Source organism: Eleutherodactylus coqui, chromosome 3, assembly GCF_035609145.1.
Source record: "Eleutherodactylus coqui strain aEleCoq1 chromosome 3, aEleCoq1.hap1, whole genome shotgun sequence".
Taxonomy (NCBI): domain Eukaryota; kingdom Metazoa; phylum Chordata; class Amphibia; order Anura; family Eleutherodactylidae; genus Eleutherodactylus; species Eleutherodactylus coqui.
Genome location: NC_089839.1, coordinates 174,184,452 through 174,209,985, shown reverse-complemented (window position 1 = coordinate 174,209,985; position 25,534 = coordinate 174,184,452). Strand labels below are relative to the sequence as shown.

At 43.4% G+C, this 25,534-nt stretch overlaps 1 protein-coding gene across 1 annotated transcript in view; it reads left to right on the top strand.

The window, feature by feature from the left end:
* IL17RD (interleukin 17 receptor D) overlaps positions 1–22,635 on the top strand; it is an 87,291-nt gene extending 64,656 nt beyond the window's left edge. The window contains exons 4-13 of the mRNA XM_066596559.1: positions 1,305–1,423; positions 3,002–3,122; positions 7,114–7,158; positions 7,258–7,409; positions 8,084–8,149; positions 10,477–10,531; positions 11,622–11,732; positions 11,945–12,129; positions 14,343–15,267; positions 17,715–22,635. Coding sequence (XP_066452656.1) covers positions 1,305–1,423; positions 3,002–3,122; positions 7,114–7,158; positions 7,258–7,409; positions 8,084–8,149; positions 10,477–10,531; positions 11,622–11,732; positions 11,945–12,129; positions 14,343–15,267; positions 17,715–17,821 — 1,886 coding nt within the window. The 3' untranslated portion in view covers positions 17,822–22,635. The remainder of the gene's footprint in view (positions 1–1,304; positions 1,424–3,001; positions 3,123–7,113; positions 7,159–7,257; positions 7,410–8,083; positions 8,150–10,476; positions 10,532–11,621; positions 11,733–11,944; positions 12,130–14,342; positions 15,268–17,714) is intronic.
* Positions 22,636–25,534: the final 2,899 nt, after the last annotated feature.

Sequence of the window (25,534 nt, the reverse complement as noted above, 5' to 3'; positions counted from 1 at the left end):
CCATTTTGATGATTGGTAGGGGTTTGACTGCCATGACTTTCACCGGCCAGTATGTGATTACCTAACCAAGTGATGGCCTATCACTTGCCATCATGGAAATATCCTTTTAAAGGCATTGTCTCAAGAAAAAAACCATATGATTCCCATTCATTTGGATAGGTGCCATGCAATCCTACATTTCCTCAGGAATAAAGTATGGCCAGCCATAAATCCCTCTGGTGATTAAAGAGGATTGCCAAAGTGGCTTCCTTTTCAAGTGATTGCCTTGCTGTGTCAGCCTCCCTTTTAAAGACTAATTAGTTTTGCAGGTGGATATGCAAAAAAAGAGGGGTTCAGACAATGTTCAGTCTGAGTTTTGTGAAATTGATCCTAATTCTGAGGAATGGCTTGGATAATTTGTTTTAAAGTTAATTTCTTAATCTTAATCACTTTTTTTAACCTCTTTGCGGTTTTTGTGCCTTTTGAGTCCGCACTTATATGTAACTGCCCAGACTGGGGAGACATACTGCATCTCTCTTGCCGAAATAAACATATCATTGTTTTCTTTGGCCAGCTGAATGCAGAGGCAGCCGTAAGCTTGCTTCTTCGTTTTATGTGTGCACTGTGTGCAGTCATCCGCTGAAGTGGAGCCAGGTCTAAGGACTCCCTGCTGAACCGTGGCTGTTATAGGGACAACCATCGGCCAGCTGCATCATCCACACACTTGCCCCAACCCATCCTCTGATTTTAGGGGTTAGAACATACTTGTGAAGTTATGGAGTTTATACAATATGTCATAGGTAAGATGACTCCTGTCTGTGAGTAAACACTTGGCTAGAACTCCGGCTCATCACTGACAGGTAACAGTGCCATGACTGCTTTTCAAGGTCTGACTAATAACACAGCAGCTCTTTTCGGTTGTCAGCAATGAAGAGCCAAACTGGAATTGTTGAATGTTATCCAAGACACACAGCACAATCTCTATCATGGGAGCTCAGTCCTCGCATAATGCAGACCTGCCCATAACACTGTCTGCTTCTCCAGCATTGTTCATTGTGTAGGGAGGGGCAGAGGGGTTGGAGCTCGCTAATGCGGTGTGTGAATCAAACTTTATGGAACGTAAAAAGCTATGCCAAATTCATGCTTTGTCTTTTCTTCTTGTAGCATAGGGATATTAAACAGTTGCAACGCTGGCAAACCTCTGTTTGGTCATCGACAGTGAACTCATCAGTAACAACAGTATTAGACTTTTTGCATAAAAGTGGAAAAAAAAACACGAAACTTTTGTTCAAAGGAGGGGAAAAAGTGTGTGTTGTATCTTCCAGGCATCGAGTATCTGAGAGGTTTTCGCATTATTCTGGAGGAGCTGAAATCCGAGGGGCGAATGTGTCAGCAGATGGTGCTCAAGGACCCCAAGCAGCTGAATTCCAGTTATAAAAGAGTTGTAAGTGCTGTAAAAAACACATGTTCCTTTATCTAATGGTGTGTTTTTCTTTGGATTGTGTTAGGAAGTAACACACAGAACACAAAGTGGTTTGCATTATGGGAAGTATTTGATGGCAGACTGATATTTTGACATAAAATGTCTTGGTATATGGAAAATAAAATGAGAAAAGTTAACAAGTAGGAAGAACTGCAGTTGATAGATCTGTACTTATTATACACTGACCGATCACTGTATTGGGACCAGTTGGCGCAGTATCACATGATGGCCACATCATAATCTGCTCTCAGATCTGCTTATCTCTCCTTTGCACAGCACAAGACAACATTTGGCATAAAGTGGTGACTTTAGTGACTTTGACTGTGGGTAGATTGGACATGTGGTGCCAGTATTTCTGAAACAGTCGCACTTGTTGGCTGTTCACAAAACACTGTATCAAGGGTGCACCAAGACTGTTTGAACCATCCGATAGATCATCACGCAGCAACAGGACACATGTAGTTAATCCTAGAGGCGAGCATTGGGTGGCACATCTGGCACCACATCAATTGTGTGGCACGGTGGACACACTGACCCAGCAATACAAGAGTGTGGAAAGTTAAACAAATTTCCACAATGACCATGTGGCATACCTTTCATTGACTGTGGTTCAATAGCTGAAAACTGACAAGGATGCCCCTGATGACCCAGCATCATTGCCATTAATATCTTGCATCTTGGACCCAGGAAAGATGTAAATGAACATTGGACACATGGCAGAAGGTCTTCTGGAGTGATGAGCCCAATTTCCTGCTGAACCATATAGATGGGCAGGTTTCATCTAGATTAAACAGCATGAAGCCATATCCATTGGGTATGTCGTTTGGGGTTCAGCAAGCTAATGCTAGTAGTGTCATGAAGGCATTTTCTTGACATAGCCTAGAATGAATGGTCATCATACCATAATCCTTGAATTGTGAACGCTACAGGCACCCATATCTTCAGGAAGTCTATCGGACCATAGTACCAACTTTCAACCGGACAATGCTCTGTGTCATCGAGCCCTGATCCCTAAGGAGTGATTGGAGGAACACAAAAATGAATTCTCCACACTACTTTGGCCCCCAAACTCACCAGACTGTAACCCCTTTGAACATGTTTGGGATATGCTGGGAAGACCTGCTCCCACTTATCTGCAAAATGTGCACCAACTGACTGAGCTGCTGCACCACCAAACCCCTCACACCCCCCAATTGCGTCCCAATCACGACAGTTGTCAACAGCTGTTGGCTGATAAAAACTATTCCTACCCGCTGGGTATTGAACGGGCTTGGCTACCATGCCCGCTCCATACCCCATTCGTGACAACATGAAGGGTTTACTTGATCACCATCTAGAAGAGGTTATTGATGTGTTCAAGTAAGGAAAGATTTAAAAATTAAAGCATTTGTGGGAACTCTTAACTTGTGTATAAAAGACAAAAAAGTAATCAATATATGGTGTATATACTGTATATAGTACTTCTAGCTCTAATTAATATTGTGGTACTCATAACAAGTGTCATTCAAATGTCTGATTTCATATCCTCTTTCTCCGCAGGTTATGGAGACTCAGCCATTTATGAACCTGAAATTTGAAACTGATTACTTTGTGAAAATTGTCCCGTTTCCCTCCATCAAAAATGAGAGCAACTACCATCCATTTTTCTTCAGAACACGCAGTGAGTCTATTACTTTTCTACTTTGATTATTTTCTTCTAATTACGACATTAAGCGTGCGTTCACCCATAGAGGATTTGGTGTGGATTTTAACGCCAGTCTGCAGCAGTTCACTTGAAGGGGTGCATCAAAGCCTGCACCAAATGCTGTGGGTTTTGGCACTGGTTTCTGTACGGATCCACACCAAAATCAGCCATGTGTGAATGCCCACTTGAAGGAGGGAACAATTTTTGAATCCAGTTCAGCACAGCTGTCTCCGTCCTTGCCTATGTGGTCCCAGGACTTGCTGTAGTGGTCATATGCCATTTTATATAACTGCAGCAGCCAATCACTGGCTTCAGTGGTGATGTCATGAACGCCAAATGACTATGAATACACTGGATCATTATGGTCTTTGGGTAGATTACCATGATCCTCTGTATAACAACATAATTATACAGCCCATAGACTTCTAGCAGGTGTGCATCATTTATGACATGAAAGTGAACCACAGGCGCTTCTGCACCCTATATAATTTAGGAAAATATGGCAACTCGATGTGTCTGATCCATCTCTCCCAAGCCATTATCTGGCAAGAGGCCCCATACATACAGTAGTCTGCCTAATCTGCTGAAATTGGCGGTTCAGACGGGTTGCCCTGGTGTTTAGGGGGGACTTATGTATTTTTGGGAAAACTACTAATATGACTACTGTTACAGTTCCCATAAAGGCTATTGCCTAGTAGTGTTTAGCGAACCGAAACAGTAAAAAATAGTTTCTGGTCAAATTTTGCTAAAAGTTTAGTTCAGTGCAAACTTGAATCTTGGGCAGTTTGACTCTGCTGAACCCACTAAAATTCTTCGGTGGGCTTCATTAACTTTATCTTTTTAAAGCAGTTCTAAGTGCTTGATTGCAGTCCTAGGTGACCTAAGGGTAATATACAGGGCTTTTAAGGCTCTTAGATGGTGTTCACCAATACCCCTAAAACTGGTTCTAGAACTTCTGGTTTATTTCAAACAAATTTGGCTCAAACTAAACTTTGTGCCCAAACTCAGCGAACCAACTGAAGTTTTGAAAAGTTCACTCATCACTATCTCTTAGGCCTCATGTCCACTAGGAAATTCAGGCCCGCGCGTCTTCTCCATGCAGAATCCCGCAGCGGGATCCTCCTTTCCCAGGGACATGAGGCCTGAAAATAGAATTTTCTTACTTGTCCAGACGCTGCGGGTTCCTGTCTGTCGCGGCCAGATCTTCTTTCTCTGTGCCCGGCGTATGCGCTCGGCACGCCGTCAGCGTGTCGCGCGCATGCGCCGTGCACTCTTTTTTTTTTTTCTCTCTGAACTCCTGCTCTCCCACGCTCCCGTGCCGGAGAAAATGGAGCATGCTGCGTTTTCTCTCACATGCGGGAGAAAATGCAAATCCATTCAAATGCCAACCGCGGGTGCAAATTACAATTTAATTGCCCGCGGATGGCTAATGGATCCCTATGGGCAAAATCGAATGCGGATTCCGCAATTTGATTTTGCCAGTGGACATGAGGCCTTAGTTGTTCTAGGTTCCTGACTCACTAACCTATTCAGTTATGCAGTAATTGATCCCTCTCCTGTTCTGTTATGTAAGCAGACTACTGCTGCTAAGTGAGAATTCCCTGTGGGAATTACAATGCCAGTGATATTAGTTATTGAGCATCTTTGCCAGTTATGTGCTTTGTTCATCAGATTACACTTTACATTTACCTGTTGCAAATTACTCTACAAATTTTTGATTAGTGATCTGGTAACGAGTTTCAGGGGACAGAGCCAATTAGACCAGAAAGAGATTCTGCTATTGGTTCCTCTCTTCTTTCTAAAGTAGTCAGGTGTCCGGACGCAGACACATCCCGGGCCTGGAGCATGAGGCTGGAAAGTAGATTGCCAGAATTCATCCTCATGGCTGCAATCCAAATCTGATGGCTCACTCTTTCCACAAGGAGCAGAGAGTTGGCAGTTTTCCCCGCTCTGATCTTTTTTGTTATAGAATTTCACTACTGGAATATAGTTCATGCAGTCTTATATGTTGGCACTTTTGGTATATATCCGGACTACTATGTCTTTTGGGATTATACTGTGTCTGCTGCTAAACAAATAGAAGATTTATCTTTATCATGGTCATATAATGCCCTGATTAAAATTTGGTGAGGCTGGTATTCTTATTATGGCTTGTTCATACCTGGCAGAAATGCTGCTGACTTTTCATTCTGCATTTGTGGATAGAAAATCTGCAGCAGGATACAATAGCAGGAAATTGGATGGGATTTACAGAAATATCATCCACATGCTGCGTTTAAGTCTGCAGCATAAACTGACCAGAGTTGCAGATTTAAGTCTGCAGCATGTCACACACATTCCTGCAAAAAGACAAATAACTTAATCATTACCAGCGCCCATACTTGCTGATACAAGACTACAAAAGGGCAGGTATAAACCACTTGCAAGCAGCATGCAGAAAGGCAAATTGCTATATGGAGGAGTATTGCATACGTGTAAGATACTGATGCACAACCACTCACACGCCTAACATGTATTGAGGGCAGTGGTGCCCTAAGCCCTATTTACACATAACGATTATCGCTCAAAATTCGTTCAAATGATGGCATATGAGCGGTAATCGTTGTGTATAAATGCTGCCATTGTTTACTCTTCAGCTGAACAATAATTTTAAGGTGATCTTAAAATCCATAGTTCAGCCTGAGAGTAGATAGCAGGGACCGCATGCTGTGTTCCGCACGGGAATGCTGATTAGATTATATTCAACTGACATCCCCTTGTGAGAACAAAGGAGCTGATTGCAAAGCTCTGACCACCTGCTGTGTTCTGCAAGCAGCTCCAGGACGCTCATTTACATGCAAATGAAGCTGATAAAGTGCTAATGGACATTAGTGCCCATTTGCACTTTATGCAAAATGATCGCTAGACCTGTCAATCTTTCAGTCGTTTGAAAGATTGTCTTTGCGAGTAAATGAGCCTTTAGTAATATACTTTCACATAAATAAGGCATACTAAGGGTGCCAAGTCCCACTGATATGCTTAGTTCACCATACAGAATTACAACCTATAAATGACGCCACGTATAACTCGGCCTGCCTGGCTACCCTGCAACTGAGAGTGAACCACACTTGTACAAACACCCTGAGCTCCCCCAGCATTTAAAGCCAGGCTGCTTGCTGAGAAAATGGAAAGAGTAGAATAAGCCGCTGCCAAACACATCTGGCAGCAGCTTATCTTCCATGGGACTAAGATCCTTCTGTTTCAATAACACCTTCTTTGATGGGAGAGTTGGTCAAATGTTTTGTAAAAATGCCCATATACATTAGCTGGAAGTCGACTGTCTGCAATACACTTGCATTTACAGCTGCCATTTAGACCATTTTCTAATTTGTCTACACTGTGATCCTATTACGATAACTCCCCAACTTGAAAGGAAGTGACAAAAGATAAATATTATCAATATTTGCTTAAAGAAAAGAAATCTGCAAACGAAAGCGCCCTGCAAATAGGACATGTCTGAATAGTGATTGCTTGGGCTCGCCTGTGCACAGTACACAAAGGGAGGGACAGATTCAGTTACTGTGGCTTCACTATTTGCACTTGGAAAACTTAACGCTGCGTCTGTGGGATTATGAGAAGTAGGTAGTAGACTTGAGGTCTCTGGGAGGATTCTGTTTCTTCAGACAGAAGGAACTTAGCTCCGCTTTCCAGTAAACACCTCTATTAACCCTTCCACTTTAGGCTGATGAAATGCCTTGACTGGAATTAACTGGACTAGCCATGGTGTAGAAGTATTTGAAACACCTGCAGCTGACCCCTACCCCCAATCTTGTAGTTATAGACCTAGCCAAATTCTTACAACTAATTTCTGGCCTATAGTTTGCCATAAAATGCAGCCTGTATTCAGCTGTTTGAGAGAAGTTGCAAAAGTTTGTAAGGTGCTGTAAAATGTGCTTCTATTTCCCCTTACACTGCCTTCTCTTTACAGCATGTGAGACCTTGCTACAACCAGACAACCTAACCTGCAGACCATGTAAGTATTTTTTGCATTTGTCTACCAATTCCAAAAATATGTCCCTACTTGTGTTGGAAAACCTTTACTCAACTCTTTTGTTATTTTTTCTTCACATAGTTTGGAAGCCAAAAAATGTAAATGTCACTCAGCAAGGTGTTAACATGCAGGTCTCCTTCGACCACGCACCCCATAACTTTGGTTTCAACGCCTATTATGTAAACTACAGGATGAAACACGATGCCTCATTTAAACAGAAGATCTGCAGACAGGTACATTTCATCTTTCTATACAATGCAACTTTTTTTTTTATAGTTTTCTTTTGCTATAGTTCTTTTGGGCCTTTTGCAGTTCTTTTGATTTGGGTTTTTGATGCATCTTCCTTGCCATCCGAATCTGCTGTGAGACAGTTAACCGGGCAGAAAGAAAGTTGGTCGAAGCAAAGTTCTGGGCTCTTTGCCGAGATTCTTCACTGCCAGAGTTATCATCGCCGTCTTGTGTGTGTTGGATCCTGACGCTATTTGTACAGTTAAATGCTCTAAGGCATTGCTAGGACTGCTTCCAATCTGCGTCAGCAGCGTATGAAGCTCGCAGCCTCTCGGTCAGCTCTGTTTTGTGAATGAGGAGCATTCCATACTTTGTTACTTTCAATATACTCATTCTGCCAAACTCCTTTCCCTTCAGGTTTAAGTCTGTGAGCACAAGGTGTGAAGTAGTTTATTGCTTGTATTCCATGTAATGTACCCCGAGTGTTCTGCACGTCCTCCACGGCTCAGCAAATCCTTTGTCTGGTGCAGATCCAGTAGCTGAGAGCACAAAGTGTAACTCAGCCGTGGTTGTCTGCATCAGCTTTTAATTGGACAGATCTCTTTACCCAGATCCATACCGTGTAATTAAATGAACTAATGATTTTTAATTTTAACATCATTGTCATTAATTGTTCTAGGTTCAAAATACCGACTACACAAACTGTATTCTCCAGAATGTGTCTCCCGGGGATTATGTCATTGAGGTAATGTGTTTATATACAGTTACTTTTAAGTGTATGATATTACTTTTAGTGCCAGAGTCAGCATGTTGTGATCAGCCTGATATGGCTTAAGGCCCATTTAGACACAACGATTATCGCTTAAAATTCGTTAAAAAGCCATCTTTTGAGCGATAATCGTTGTGTGTAACTGCAATGACATCATGCAGTTTTCATTAACCAGTCACTGATCATTGTGTTTCAGCATGCTGAAAGACAACAATGAGTCTTATCAGGAATTCACAGCGGGATACAGCTGATACTATTGTTTCAGCTGTATCCCGCTCCCTGAAGACAGGCGGGGCATGAAGAACAGAGCTTTCCAGCTGTGTTCTCCATCCCCCGCACGGAGCGCTCGACTGTATAACAGCCGGGTGCTCCGTGCAGAGAACAGCTGGAGGCCGAAGACAAGCGGAGCCACTCCGCTTGTCTTCTGCATCCTCCGCTCGGAGCGCTCGGCTGTTTAACAGCCAGGCGCTCCGAGCAGAGAACAGCTGGATGCAGAAGACAAGCAGTCCCGCTTGTCTTCTGCATACCCCGCTCGGAGCGCTCAGCTGTATAACAGCCGGGCGCTACAAGCAGAGAACAGCTGGATGCAGAAGACAAGTGGCCCCGCTTGTCTTCTGTATACTCTGCTCGGGTATACAGCAACAGCAATATCAGTGAATCGGCCCCAGGGAGCATTTTTATAGTCATCAAACTCATTTTATTTGATCACCAATAGGCTCAGATCACATGATCATCGAGGTTATAGCCCTGACATATGCAACTGTTTATAATACAATTGCATATGTCACCAATTAAATACCATTGTAAAAAAAATGAAATGTGCAGTAATAGAGCAGAACAAAAAAAGGTATATTAACACATACCACCTGTATGTAATGCCAATGGGATATTCTTGGCATATGTTCAGCATACATATAATTCAACCATACCTTGACTTGAATTCCAGTAACTCTAATTTCTCATGATTCCAAAACAGTACTGTCACTCACTCATATTGTACTCACACTAAAAATATACATATATTTTCAAAGTAATATGGAAACTATTTGAGTGTCAGAAGATATATCCATCGGAAATATATATAGGTTTTTTTTTTCCCAGCATACATCTTGTGATATGTCGGGCAAAGTTAAAGGGGTTGTGTCAAGGTTTTACACTTATGTCCTATTCACAGGGTAGGGAATAAGTATCTGTCTGGTGGTAGTTTGACTGGCACCCTCACCAATCACATAAATAGGGTTCCCATGTCTAAATTTCAATTGAGTGTTGGTCACATATGTCTGGCACTGCTCCATTCAACTCAATGGTATTGCTGGAAAACCCCGCTTTTCAATAATTTGTGTGGGTCCCAGTGGTCAAAACCCTTCTGATCAGACACTTATGCCCTATCGACAGGATAAGTGTAAGGCTGGGTTCACACAGGGCGGATTTGCCGCGGTTTTGCCGCGGCAAATCCGCCCACGGCCGCTAATCTCGGGATTAGCCAGCCATGTGGACGAGATTTCTGAGAAATCTCGTCCACACGGGACGGCCAATCTGCTGCGGTAAGTCCGGCCGAAACCGCGGCTGCGGCCGCTGCAGCTGCGGTTTCCGAAGATGCAGCATGTCTGTTTACTTTTACTTTTTTGTTTATTTTCGTCGCGGCCGCGTTCTCCTCTATGGGAGCGCCGGCCGCAACGGAAAAGCGAGCGGCCGGGCCGCTTCAAAGCTGCCGCGGCTTAAACCGCGGCGTTTCTCCCGGCGGAAATCTCGCGATTTTGCTGCGGCCAAACTGCGAGATTTCCGACGGGAATACGCCCCGTGTGAACCCAGCCTCATACTGTAAAAGCTTGCAGACTTTAAACATTTACTATAATACTTTGCCCAAAATCCTACTAATACAGATAGCAGTAGAACATAACGTTTGAAATATGACCTAAATAATGAGAGTGTGAGGTTTATTGAATCGCATTCACTCCACCTTCAGGACTTTGCAAATAAAAGCAATAAAGATATTAAGAAATTTATTGTGACATTAGCTTTACTAATCCTAGTGCAAAATGTGCCACTATTTCTGATTCCAATACCTTCAAGCTTCATAACCATACAGACTTGATATTTGTGCCTTACTATAAACAACCACTAGAGGGTGCTACACTACTGCACTTTAGTTTTAGTCTCGCAGAGTCTAAAATATACAAATAAGGAATAAGTGGGAAGTTTTGTGTGGGGCAATCTACTACAAGGAAGTATAACATTCTAAGGATTATTTTAGATATGTTTACAGACGTTTTACACTTATGTTCCTTTTTGTATTTTGACAGCTTCTTGATGATACCAACACAACACGGCGCTCCATGCATTACTCTCTAAAACCTGGTATGTAGCTGGATACTGTATAGACTGCCAAAAAATTGTATAGATATAGATAATGGAACTCAAATTTTGATTTGGTAGTAATATGGGTACATGCCACCAATCTGGAGGTCATACATGGTTGTGTATGCACACTAAAAAGCCAGGCATAAGGACCCTAAAAAGAAGACCTGGAGGCACCATGTCTTTATTCAGAACAAGTGACTGTGCCCTTCTGTTCTCTGGGTCAGTGGGAATCCTGTCTAGACAGTGCAACCACTCTTTTAAAAGGGGTCTCTCTCCTGTTGGTTATATAAACGTATTCCCCCACCCCACCCCACCCCTCCCCATCCAAAGCTTACAGGATAAACTCTGATCGGTGGGGTCTGACCACTGGGACTCTCACTGATCATAAGAATGGGTTCTGTGTCACCTTATATGAATGGAGCAGTGACAACCATGCGTTCTGTCATTTTTTATCTCCATAGGACTGCTGGAGAGAGTTGGGCAATGGTAGTCTGCTCCTCTTCAGCAGTCCCATAGAGGTCAACAGTGACAATGCGTATTCTTGGATGCCACTCCATTCAGACATGGGGGCACATGGCCTCCATTTTTGTGATCGGTGGAGGTCATAGTTGTCAGACCCTCCTGACCAGATATTAAGGGTGGCTTTACATTTATCCGAATAGTTGCTTAATAGAGCAGAACAAATGTAAGCGACAGTTCTTAACACGGCCACCAACTGAGTCGTGAGTGACATTTGGTTTGCTAGTTGTTTCAGCTCACCTAAAGTTAGTTGCTGGCTGATTATTATCATCTGGTGTAAACTGACCGTTGTTGGTCTTTCCACAACTAGCCAAACACTTTGTAGGGCGGTGTGCGCTTCAGTGGCCACAAAATTGAGCAAGAAGTGAACAACTCGGTCTGTGGGAAAGCATACAAACTGTTTGTATGCTTTAGCAACTATTTCAAGCAACTATGCAGACAATAGTTGTCTTGTATAACGCCACCCTTAGACTCTAGCCTATGGATGGAGGATAAGTTTAGATTTTAGGAAAACTCTTCTAAGGGCTGAGAATGGATGTTAACTGAAAAGCCTTTCTTCTTGTCGTAGTGCACTCTCCCTGGGCTGGACCAATTCGCGCCATTGCTATCACCGTTCCTTTGGTCATCATATCTGCCTTTGCAACACTGTTTACGGTTATGTGCAGGAAGAAGCAGCAAGGTATGTGTCATACTAGAGGGGATTCATAATTAAGGACATAGGTTACACATTTGTTCGGTAAAGATATTTTTTTTGCGTTCAAATGTTTTTTCCTAATCCTCATTAATGTATTATCTACAGATCTGTAATACAGTGTTTATAGCATTCTGTTATGCCGTATGCCTCTCTTTGTAGCCTTTGTTGTTGCACTCACTGTACTTTTTACTTTGCAGAAAACATCTACTCGCACCTTGATGAGGAAAGCTCAGAATCCTCCACTTATGCGGGAAGTCTCCATGTGGAAAGGCCTCGACCACGACCTAAAGTCTTCATCTGCTACTCCAATAAGGACTGTCAAAAGCACATCAATGTCATCCAGTGCTTTGCCTATTTTCTCCAGGATTTTTGCGGATGTGAAGTGAGCATTTTTTATTAGAATCGTCTTTTCAGAGAGTAACGCCACAAGAGAGTTTCTACAAACTGCTGGCTTATTGTTCGACCCCAAATTAGAATAACTTTGGAATGCTTGTTTATGTCCACATAGGTTTTGCAAGTAGAACAACCAAAATCATGGCAATTTATACTAAAACAGTACGCTGACACAATTTTCAGCCACAACCAGGTCAAGCTGCAGCTTCATTGTCCCTTTTCAATTAATGCTCAGACTGGATATATGGAATCATTGCAAATTCTTATCCAGGACAAATTGCTACGCCTGCTAAATGGTCAGGTATTGCCTTTAGGCTGGGTTCCCACGGGAGGGAAATCCTACGGAAATCTTGCGGCTTGGCCACACTGAAAAGCTGCTAGATTTCCGCAGCTTCAAAACCCACAGCATTTCGCCTCGGGTTTTGGAGCGGTTTGTCCGCCGGCATTCCGTTGATGCTTTCTCTCCCCATAGAGAGAAGTGAGGCCGCAATGGAAAAAAAAATAATTACCATGCTGCGGCTGGCAATTCCGCGCCACATTGTCAGTTCCGCCCGGCTTTGCCGCAATGGATTGGACGCCCCGTGTGGATGAGATTTTGGCAAAGTCTCATCTACATGGCTGGCTAATCCCCGGATTAGAAGCCATGGGTGGATTTGCGGCACAGAAATTCTGCACTGAATTTCCGTAGCAAATCCGCCCCGTGTAAACCCAGCCTTATATCCATTGGGTGGTAGAGTGCCTGCTATCCATTAGGTGGTAGAGTGCTAGCTTTCTTCTTCCTGAGTGAGAGTGTATTCATATACCATTTTTCCTTGGGAGCATTGCCTGGCCTTTAAGACTCCCTACGCCAACCTGACGGTCTACATATATAGTAACAAGCGGAGGAGATTTCTTCATAGGCTGTAGGTTGACAGATATGCAGTCACTGTGATAACTGTCTGTCTTCCCTGTTACTGTGTGTGCGTACACACACATTATAGTGGGTTTACTAACAATTTGGCCAGAATGTCTGTAAATGCTTGATCGTTCTGGGAAAGCAGAGGGGCGGGCATTCAGATGCTACCTCCCTGCTGATTGGACCGTAGACTGTGCAATGCAGCATGAAAGTAAGGGGGGGAAAATCAGGACAGTGAACTACTGGCAGAATGCTAGGCGATCATTGTACTGATATCAACCTGTACCTTTTCCTGTATTTTGTGATATTCAAAATTGGAATTAGACTTACAACACACCACAATCTAACTTTATAGCTATCCTTTACGTCTATCATCTCCTTTCCCACGTGTTGAGGGGATGTTGATTTATATTAGTCTATTTTAAGTCTCCCCAGGCGGTTGGTGTCTGTCTGGATACAGTACCAAGATGTATTTCTAAATGGCATCATACATTCTATAATCTTCTCTTGATCTAAGAAGTTTTCTATAAAAACGTGCCATTTTGCGAAAAACCTTGGCACTTGAGATTCTGCACGCCGTTCTATTACCAATCTCTCCATCTTTAATAGATATTTTAGTTGTTGTACTATATCTAGTAGTGTCGGAGGAATTACTTGTAGCCAGTTTGACAAGAGGCTACTATTATAAGGATAATGTGGATTATTTTAGTGTGTTTTCCATAGTTAGGAAGAGAATGAAACACATAAGCCTGTGGGGTCAGGGGAACAGATACCCCCCTATCTCCTGCACTAGCGATTGGACCTTTACCCAAAACATTTTAATTTTAGAGCAATGCCAATGACCATGTAATAGATCAGATTTTGACTGCGAGCATCTAGGGCACGCTTGTAGTCTGTCTGGGTCCCTTTAGGCCTCTTAATGCTACCTGCTGTTTTCAAGTGATTACTTTTTAATCATTAACAACTTATAATGCAAAATTGTAGCTTTTATTTATTTCTTTGAATTCTTTAACCCTTTCCAATCTAATTTTGGATTCAGGGTTTGCTAAAAGGCTTTCTCTTTTTACTGTTATACAACAGTACCATCTGCTGGCTAAAGCCAGTGTGTGTGCACCAGAGAGGCTCCGACAGCGGAGTGGCTCACAATAGACGGTAAGAATACCCTGTCGGACGTCTTCTGACATTGGAGCTGTACAAGCTTTAATCAGAATATAGGAAGATGTCAGACAGTGGATTGGAAAGGGTTAACAAGATTCAATTCTATTCATCTATTTCCTTTATTCAATTGGCTATTGTCTCTCTTTTAGATTTCTTTGGACTTGTGGGAAAACTTGAAAATTTGCAAAGAGGGTCAACGAGAGTGGCTGAAACAAAAGATGACAGATTCTCATTACATCATTGTTGTGTGTTCCAAGGGTATGAAGTATTTTGTTGAGAAGAAGAAGAAAAAGAGTAAATTCACCAGCGCTGAATCTGGGGAAGGAGAAATATTTGTAAGCGCCATGGCTATGATCGCTGAGAAACTAAGTAAAGCCCAGGACAGCTCAGATGACCTTAGCAGATTCATTACCATCTACTTTGATTTCTCCAGTGAAAATGACATTCCTAGTTTTCTAGATGTGACTAAGAAGTACAAACTCATGGACCACCTTCCACAACTGTACTCCCACCTCTACTCCAAGGAGCTGAGTCTGCAAGACCATGAGCACTATCCTACCAACATCAGCAAGCGCAATTATTTCCGAAGCAAAGCCGGACGATCGCTGTATGTTGCCATTTGTAACATGCATCAGTATATCGATCAGGAACCAGATTGGTTTGAGAAGGAACATATTCCCTCGCACTCCCCTACCCTGCATTACCATGAACCTGTGATGGAAAAGTTTGATTCAGGTTTAGTCTTGAATGATGTTGCAGTGAAACAGGAGACGGACCATGACTTTCCGGTAAAGGTCGATGTGGTGGCATCAGAAGAATGTCACTTACCATCTCTGGACAATGACAACGGGGATGATGTTGAAGGACAAAACACTACAGTTGAGTGCTGTGTTCTCCAACCAGTTCTTCATTCTGTAAAGGTAGTCAACCAGGCAGACATGCCTCGAGACTCTGGAATATATGACTCTTCTGTTCCATCTTCTGAGCTGTCATTACCCTTAATGGACGGATTATTGCCTGATCAAATAGAAACCTCCTCTATTGCAGAGAGTGTCTCTTCCTCTTCTGGATTAGGTAAGTCACAGTCCTTTTTATCGGCATCAGTTCCTACATTGCCACTCATGTATATACAGTATTGGCTAAATCTGTATCTTTGCATGTGCTGTATTAATATGTTGGCTTTAGTGGAATCCCCGCAATGCTCCCAGATAAATGGACACACTGCATGTGGCTTTCATCTTTGGCTATCAAAAGGGGTTCTCAAATAGAGAAATCTGGTATTTGAGTTGTTTTTGTAAGACAACTATGCTCCAGCTTCTTGCACCCCCTGCAAACAGGTTTTTATTGCTGGGAGAAATCTTCACTAGCTATACAAGTGAATGGCGTAAGTCCAGAAGAACAGATGGCTGATTGCAGCTCTCCACTCTGGCTAATAGAGCGGGGTCAGAGTAGTGGGCTTCATTCTTTTATGCCTGTATACCTTAAAGGGATTATCTCATAAAGGCATCCCCTCTCCATATATTCTGTTAGGGCATAGGGATATCATAGGTGGTACTGTATGAGCTGCTTCCATTCTGGCAGATTTGAGTCATCCTTCTAGTTAATAAATCTGTTACATTGATAGCTGCTGCAGGGAAAACAACCGGTTGCCTCTTCCCTGGCAAAATCGGCTGTTTACCAGAGCGCCAAGAATGGGACCCAAGGCGATCTGTCGCATTTTCAAAGGGGTTTGCCCTTAACTGACAACTGTAATATTTATGGACATGAGTTGTTATGGTAAGCAAACTTTGCCACATCTATCAAGTGGTGTAAAACCTGCGTGAAATTAACAGTTCTCAAAATTTTGTCAGGTATTTACAAATTTTTATTTATTTTTTAAATAAATCTAGGATTTTTTTTACAGCATTAAATGTGATAAAATAAAATAACAATACTCGCCCATTAAATCCTCCGCCACTCCAGTGCTCAACACCAGTCTTTTTTTTTCCTGCAGTGATCATGTGCCATAACCCACATGACCACTTCAGCCATTCACTAGCGCACTAGTGATACCTGCATGTATGGCATGTGATCACTCGGCCCAGTGATTGGCTGCAGTGGTCATGTGCATGTACAGCATACCATTGTTGCATCAATTACCAACCTAAGCTATTGGCAAATCATCATATGTCCGCGCAAAGTTTAAACCAAACACCAATTTTAAAGCATGTTGCACACAAATCTCCAAAATAAATAATAAAATGTTATATTTTGTTTTATACTCATAGAAAACATATCCCTAAAAGTAGGTTTAAAAAGACTGCTGGCGAAGCATATGCTAAACACGCGTCGGGTGCGGCTAGGTTTTCCTTTGGTAATATTACTATCACATGCACTTGCAGCTCATGTAGTTTTTTATGTATTCACAAAGTTTGTATTTATTGCATTTTATTTCTATTAATTTAGAGATGCTAATATGTTACTAGTTATGCTGTATTAACCATTTCACGTACCATGGGGGATTACCTGTCCTTTTTGTTTCAGTGCCACTGTCTTTTATTTTATACTCCTAAAACACATCCATAAAAGCAGATTTAAAAAAAAACAACATATAAATTGTAGTAATTTTGGATATTTATTGTGTCCGACATGCTTTAGTATTGGCTATTGTTGCAGTAATTGGAGCGAAGGAAGATCTGTCACATTTATTGCTGTTAGACAAATTTTCTTAAAATCCCAGACTACCCCTTGATTGTTGCATGCCTACAGGGACGTGTTAAAAATCTCCAACTACAGCTCTTGCTTCAGTTGCCAATAGGCAGGTAGAATGCTAGTACACCACATTGTTTCTCCGCTGCAAAACCTAGACTTGGCTCCACTGAATGCGGACAGCATCGGGACTCGTCACGTTGTTTGAATTGGCGAGTATGGCTTACGCCTGCAGTCAGTGTTTCTCTGCCTGCATTTTGGGGCAGAGAAACAATGATTGTACTAGCTCCCTAAGGCTAACTTCACATGAACGAGTGCGATTCGGGGTCGTAAATCACAGCCCCATATCACGCTCGCCAACATATAAATACCCTGCGAATACGAGGCTGTTTTATGTCAAAGCAGCCTCTCATCACTTCGGGAAAGAAGCGATCATCCGCCACGGCTGAAACCTTAAGCAGAATATCGTGGAGTTTCTCCCATTGCTTTTAACAGGAGGCATTGCGTGCAACAGCCGAACCCATTGAAACGATGGGTGCTGCGATGCGAGAGCATGCACAGGGATAGTACATGCAGTGGTGCCATACAAGAAAACATCGCTCATGTGTATGAACCCATTCAAAAGAATGGGGTTCATATTAGTGCGTCTCAAAACGCACAAATCTCATGAGTTTTTATTTCTTTTTTTTAAGTGCCCATGTGAAGGCAGGGTTAAGGTCAACTTATTGTTGGCAAGATTAATCCTCCTTTTGTTACCAGCTGAAACTCTTACTGTAAATGCATCTATAGATTTACATTAAAACATGTTTTAATAACTTTACGTTCCTTTGCAGGAGAGGAGGAGCCCAGTATTCCTAAATCGGTTGTGTACAGCGTCTGTAAAGCGGATCTTCATTGCCACATTCATCCTGACGAGCTGCAAGCCGTTGCACCTTTGTAGTTTACTGGTGAACCCATTCTGTGCCAATGGACAGGCTAAGTACCCACTGGCAGTGAAGGAGTTAATATGCATTGCCACTTTAACACAGGTTTTGTGAATAAAGTCAACGTATCACTGCAGACCCTGAACCTACTTGAATTAAGACTAATAGACGTTTTTCCTTGCTTCCTACCCAAGTCTGGGACCTCTGGGCCAGTGAAATTGTCAAAAATCTGGGGCTCAGATGATGCGGCTTGTGGAATTCAAAGCTTCTATCCTTATAAGGGAAACAACCGTGCTGTCATCTTTGGATATTGACCATTTTGTGAAGCCCTAAAAGAAGCAGCTTCCTTAAACCGAGATTGAAAAAACTAAATAGCAATTGCCTATCTGGCTAGGACTCTGTTTCTTTATATTGGATGCTTGAAAATTGCATCTAAATTCCATGAGATGATCAAGAAACGTGCACATTGAGAATGGCCAGAAGAGTAAGGTTAATTACCATGACCACTAATGGATTTATAGACCTCAGAATTGTGTGTGTACTGGATTAGCCATGTCCTACAGGACCGTTCCATGTATAGGTTTGCATGAGTATCTTTAAGTAGAGATGCAGTAATGTTGGTACTAATACATGACCCCACATGGACGTCCTACTATTTCGGTTTTACTTACCATGATACCATTTAAATGGCAAGTGATATTGAACACTTTATTATGGAGACTAATTATTGGATTACACTAGACCTGAACCTAGTACTATGTTCACAAGGGACCCATGCTGCCGCTGCATGTTGCTTCCCGACTTTGGGTCCAAATCTCCTTTGGTCTAGAACATAGTACAGATTTAGCAAAACCTTGCACAACTATTATATCAGCAATTGGTGTTTCTGGCCAATGGTAGATGTTTTTTTTGTAAATATAATTTATATAAGTGCTTGTGGGGTACAACTTAACCTTTATGTCACTTCGAACAGCTGCTTAATGGGAATGTGTCATCAGAAACCGATGTTGTGTTTAAATCGTGTGCACAATCTTTGTGTGAAGGCAGCATTGTCATATAGTTTTACTCTAGGGGGCCACAAAAAAATGTAAGCTGCTCACAGCACAATCCCCTGCCCTACAGAACAATGCCCTGCCCCACAGTGCCATGACTCCCTTCACAGAACAATGCCCTGCCCCACAGTGCCATGACTCCCTTCACAGAACAATGCCCTGCCCCACAGTGCCATGACTCCCTTCACAGAACAATGCCCTGCCCCACAGTGCCATGACTCCCTTCACAGAACAATGCCCTGCCCCACAGTGCCATGGCTCCCCTCAACACAATGCCGTGCATCACAGTACACTGACTCTATGATTCTATGGCTCAGCTCAGAGCACCACGTTTTGCTCCAAAGAGAGCTACATCTCCCCTCACATCACAGTCGCCTGCGCCGCATTACTACAAACCCCCTCATGGCATAGGCACCTGCCCCACCTTTCTAAGACTCCCCCCTTGCAGCACAGTCGCCTGCCCTGTAGTGCAGTGACTCCCCCACTCGCAGCACAGTGGCATGCCCCGGTTTACTACGACTCCCCTTCTCGTGGCACAGTCGCATGCCGTATATTACTACAACACCCCCCTCATGGCACAGGGCCTGCCCCGCCTTAGTAAGACTCTCCACTCGCAGCACAGGCACCTGCCCGGTAGTGCGGTGACTCCCCACTCGCGGCACAATCGCATGCCCTATATTACTTCGACAATATATGGCTTCTAGTTACAGTTCTAAAAGCGTTTAGCTAAGTGTGAATAAAGGAAATAGTAACCATAATCTCAAAATGAAAACTGCAATAGAAACGCACATGAACTGCCAAAAAAAAAAGTGAGTACTAATAGATGTGCGAAAGTAAGCCCTAGCCTAATTTTCAGCTAGGCTTGAAATATAAGCCCTGCCCCCAAAATAAGCCCTAGTTACACTACATAAAAAAAGAATCTATTACCTAGTCGGCTCAGTCCGGGTTCCTCCCGATGCTTTCTAGAGCTTCAGCGTGGTTCCCGCAGTCCTCAGCTGCTAATACATTATCACTTCCTGGTTACGCGATTCATAAATCCCACCTCCAGGAAGCAATGGCTGTGATTGGTTCTTCGACCGCTGCTCAGTCAATCAATGCAGCGCTGGATGAACCAATGTGATGGCGGTGATTGGCAGCGGCTCGGCCAATACATAAATCTCGCCTGTACAATGTAATGACTGTTGACTGGCTGAGCATCGGTGGAAGAACCAATCAATGCAGCACTGGATAAACCAATCACAGGCATTGCATTGGTTCATCCTGCATTGATTGGCTGAGCAGCAGTCGAAGAACCAGTCACAGCCATTGCTTCCTGGAGGTGGGATTGATGAATCCCAAAACCAGGAAGTGATGTTGTATGAGTGTCCGAGGATTGCGGGAAGCACGTCAGAGCTCTGGAGAGACCCGGACCAAGCCTGCTAGGTAAGTATAATTAGACCTTCCCTAAAATAAGACCTAGTGCCTCTTTTGGGGCAAAAATTAATATAAGACAGGGTGTTATTTTCGGGGAAACACAGTAAATCTAAAATGCTGCTTTTTTATTTTTAAATGCACACATCCAATTTATAACTGATTTTATTGCTACTATGCCACATGTTGTTGAGCTCAGTAGACTCAGTACTGCACACGCCTCGGACATCGCCGCCTGAGTTACCAATGTCGCCCATATTGGCTTTCATGTGGTTAAATTTTCTGCTACCTGCTCCACTGGAGGGTCCTCTCTTCCCTCTTCCAGGTCTCCCAAAGTTCTTCCTCCACAGTTACCGAGCATAGAGTTTAAATTTTGTTTCGATTTTAGTGACAATGTTTGTGCTTCAAAGAACATGCCTGACAGATGAGAGCGACAGCCCAATTCATAGCACTGTCTTGAAATATCTTAGTCACCCTTGCCCTCTAATGGCCATAATAAGAAATGCATTGGTGAGCCACCACTAGTCTGTGAACATATCACCAGTTAAAGGGCTCAGTTCACATCTGTTTTGTCCTGCTTCTGTCATAGAAGCAGAGGAATAAAATGATGGAATGCCGGATGCGTCACATGACAGAAACCAGACAGACTACCGTTATAATCGGTAGGTGCCATTGGTATCAGTCATGCTGTCCGTAATTGTATTGAAAAAAGTTCAAAACATTCTGCACTGCTTTGCCTTCATTTTTGACACTTGAACGGTTAAAAAATTTAAAAAAATTGAAATCCACATCATCGGTGCAGTTTTGCCCAGGAATCAGTTCTGTATCCACAGCTGATTTTAGTAGCTACAGCTCTCCTCCTCGCCTTGCCATATATCATGCCCCGTCACACATCACCCGGCAGCCTCTAGTGAGCGCTGAGCTGCTGGTCAGCTGATGCCACTTCCAAATCACCTGTCTGCTGTATGACAGGGCACAATATATTGCAAGATACGTGAGAGCGCTGTAGCTGAATCTGTGACCACTTACCTCTCACCTTGGCATCTGTGCTACATACTGGACGGCACACACAGGCTCAGACTCTGCACTGCCGCCGACTCAGGGGGAGGTCACTGGTCACAGACTCTGCACTGCCGCTGACTAAGGGGGATCTCAGTGGTCAGACTCTGCACTGCCGCTGACTCAGGGGGGGTCAGTAGTCATAGACTCTGCACTGCCGCTGACTCAGAGGGAGGTCAGTGGTCACAGACTCTGCACTGCCGCCGACTCAGGGGGAGGTCAGTGGTCAGACTCTGCACTGCCGCCGACTCAGGGGGAGGTCAGTGGTCAGACTCTGCACTGCCGCCGACTCAGGGGGAGGTCAGTGGTCAGACTCTGCACTGCCGCCAACTCAGGGGGAGTTCAGTGCTCAGACTCTGCACTGCCGCCGACTCAGGGGGAGGTCAGTGGTCACAGACTGCACTGCCGCCGACTCAGGGGGAGGTCAGTTGTCACAGACTCTGCACTGCTGCTGACTCAGGGGGAGTTCAGTGGTCAGACTCTGCACTGCCGCCGACTCAGGGGGAGGTCAGTGGTCAGACTCTGCACTGCCGCCGACTCAGGAGGAGGTCAGTGGTCACAGACTGCACTGCCGCCGACTCAGGGGGAGGTCAGTGGTCACAGACTGCACTGCCGCCGACTCAGGGGGAGGTCAGTGGTCACAGACTCTGCACTGCCGCCGGACTGAAGCTGCTGGCAGGGTGAGTAGAATTGCTGTTAGGCCTGCTGCATGGCCGATAGACCGCATAATATGAGGTGGCAGGCTGCTGTCCTTTTGCTTGACGTGTTTTATGGTATGTCTAATTGCTTTTAAAAGACAAAGCTAGATCGGATAGCCAGTGGTTTCCATAGATGCCTATAGAATGTCTTATTACTAGACTAACAAATCTGATTTGCTCCTGGACAGGTGTGACTAGTGTCTAAAGTCTTTCCATATATTCACCTCTCTAAGACATTCGAATTATTTTGGGTGCTTCATGCTTCCATAATTAAACATATTCCTGCAGTTTGCTTGGGCAGCACTAGAACCAGGCAATGAATGTATAGAAAGGAGACTTCTTAACTAAAATACTAGAATTCCACAATTTTGAAGCAAAATCCAGCAGCAAAAAAAGATGCAATGAACTGTTTCTCAGTTTACATAGTTGTAAAGGAATTCCTCCTCCCCCCACTTTGATGATTTTCCTGTAAATATTGTAGCTGTAATGATACAAATTGTAGCAGGTTGTGAAATGTACATTTATGTTATAAATTAGATTGTATCGGATGTGTTCATGTTGATTTAATGTGTCATGGTACCTTTATATTGTATAATAAAAACTGTTTTCATATTTGTGTTTAACACTAATTTGTGCAGACCAATGTTTCATCTTATTTGGCCCACAAGATCACTTTTGTCTAAGACGACTTTCGTACATACAGGCCCAATGTCTATAGAAATGTATGCATTCACAGTTCGCCCCTGAAGAATTGGACAGACACTTGTTACCTTTTATATATAGACCCGCATTTTTTTTCCTGTGTCAACACTTCAGCTTGTATGCTCTGGCAGTTTATCATACAGATGACATAGATATGAGTATGGATTACACAATATCCACACATTGTCATACTATATACGTTAATTCATATGTGGGCATTGATGTGACTAGTGATTAGTTGTCATCCAATGTCATTGTGATAACGCTCAATTGGCAGAACAGCTAATGGAGTGTAATGGAAAGGATGCATGCGTAAATAAACTGCAAACAATGAGCCTGTTATCCCAAGTAAGTATTGATTTAAAGGGATTGTCCCACTTGTGTCTGTCTTGTTGCAGGAAGCAGACAAGCTCCGTACATCATACAGTGGCCCAGGTTGGTACTTCAGGCTGAGTCCCATTCACTTAAATAAGACAAATGCAGGCCACTGGACGATCTACGGAGTTGTCTGTTTCCTGCAGCAAAACAGCTAGAAGTGGGGCAAACTAAGTAGCAAATAAGTTAAGGCCCATTTACACTGAAAGATGATCGCTCAAACAACAGTTTGAGTAACAGTTTTGAGTGATCAACTTTGCATAACTCTTAAGTAGCTAATTAGCTACTTAAAAGTTAAATGCAGGCGGAGTGGGACACTGCTGACAGCTCCGAGAACAGCAGCTGCTTTGTATATGCAAACAGCTGGTTTGTTCTCGAAGCTGTGAGCTGGTATCCCGCTGAGCTGATAGCGCCAAGAACAGCAGGAGCTGCTTTGTTTTCGGAGCTATCGCTGAGATCTTCGTGCGGGATACCAGCTGAAAGAATATGATCAGCTGGTATTCCACAGAGAACTTAGCATGCGGCGCTGATAAGAGTCATCGCTGAACAAATAATGCACGAAAAATGCAAGATGGCTGCGCATTTAGAAGCAATAGTTACGGCTCAGAAGATGCCTTTTGAGTGTATTTTGCACGATAATCGTTGTGTCTAAATGGGCCTTAAAGGGGTTGTCTCGCGGCAGCAAGTGGGGTTATACACTTCTGTATGGCCATATTAATGCACTTTGTAATATACATCGTGCATTAAATATGAGCCATACAGAAGTTATTCACTTACCTGCTCCGTTGCTAGCATCCCCGTCGCCATGGATCCGTCTAATTCTGATGTCTTCTTGCTTTTTTAGACGCGCTTGCGCTGTGCGGTCTTCTTCCTGGTGAATGGGGCCGCTCGTGCCGGAGAGCTGGTCATCGTAGCTCCGCCCCGTCACGTGTGCCGATTCCAGCCAATCAGGAGGCTGGAATCTGCAATGGACCGCACAGAGCCCACGGTGCACAATGGGAAAGGACCCGCGGTGCATCATGGGTGAAGATCCCGGCGGCCATCTTGGTGAAGAAGGAAGACGTCGCAGATCGGGAATTCGGGTAAGTAATATGTGTTTTTTTTTAACCCTTGGGGTTGTCCTGCGCCGAACGGGGGGCCTATGGGAAAAAAAAAAACCCCGTTTCGGCGCGAGACAACCCCTTTAAGGCTTGCCACACACATTAAATGACTGATTGTTGGGCTGACAACTCTAGCCGCATATACATGCATTCCTGTATTGCAAATGTAGAGAGGAGGAAGTCGCTGCCAGACACCCCTGGCAGCGGCTTGTCTTGAGAACAAAAGGGTAGCTGAGGTTCAAATGTCAACCTGTATTTCCCCTCAAATCTGCCATTTGGGAAAAGTCGGGAGGCCACCTAACAAATTAGATGATTATCCCATTGAAACTGGCAGGTTTAGCTGATATACATATAATGTGCCTAGATTATTTTTTTAAGATACAGTAGTGATTACTAGACATGAGAGAAATGTTGACTGAAGTGATCAGTTTCATTTTCTAGATTATTGGTCATTAATTGTTCTTGAAGCAGTTGTCCAACTCCTTGCAGAGAGGGGGGAAAAATAAATGCTCTAAAATACTACAATGCTTCCCTATGGGAAGATGTTGCATGAAAATTTCAAGAATTCCAGTCAGTTTAGCTCAATCATTACTCAATGAAAAGTCACCAAGAAGCCCTTGTTTAAAACTGTGCCCCAGACACACAATCCTCTAATTATGCACACGGTGTAGGGAGAAATATAACATTAAAAACGATCCTCCAGTCCTGGAAAAACCAAGATTGCCGAACCGCTTCTCTAACTACCTGATGACCAGTGTTACTGATGCACAGTGTGCAACACAGAAATTGTTACTCACTTAAAGTCCTAATTTAAGGCTGATTACTCATCTGAGCACCATGCGGGTGGGCGGCGGGGAGCGGGGGGGGGGGGGGGGGTAGGAGAGATTTTTCAGAAGGTTGTGTGTGTGCATGGAGATCAATAAAAAACTCAATAGTTATACAACGGTCATACCTAAACCGGTTTACTAACTCCTTGAAGAAAGTAAGTAAAAAGTTGCATCACATGTCTGGACCGTCTTTCACTTGGAAACTGATATCCCCACTGCAAAAGAACCTGTGGATCAAGAATAGGTCTCTATAGTCATCTACAGACCCACCACAAAGCAATCATACTTGGAAGACAATCATGCTCGGCCACGGGTGATAGCTGATGATGATGATCCAGCTAGAGTCTGGGTGGAAGGAAATCCTTCAGTTTACACCCTGCTGCAGATTTTTCTTTTTTGTACAGATTTTGATACACAAATGTGTACTTTTTGTTTAGTAGTCCATTCAGTAACAAAAAGCGGAAGTGGTTAATCTGTATATGACTTGTAAAGGTCCTAACCTTTCCA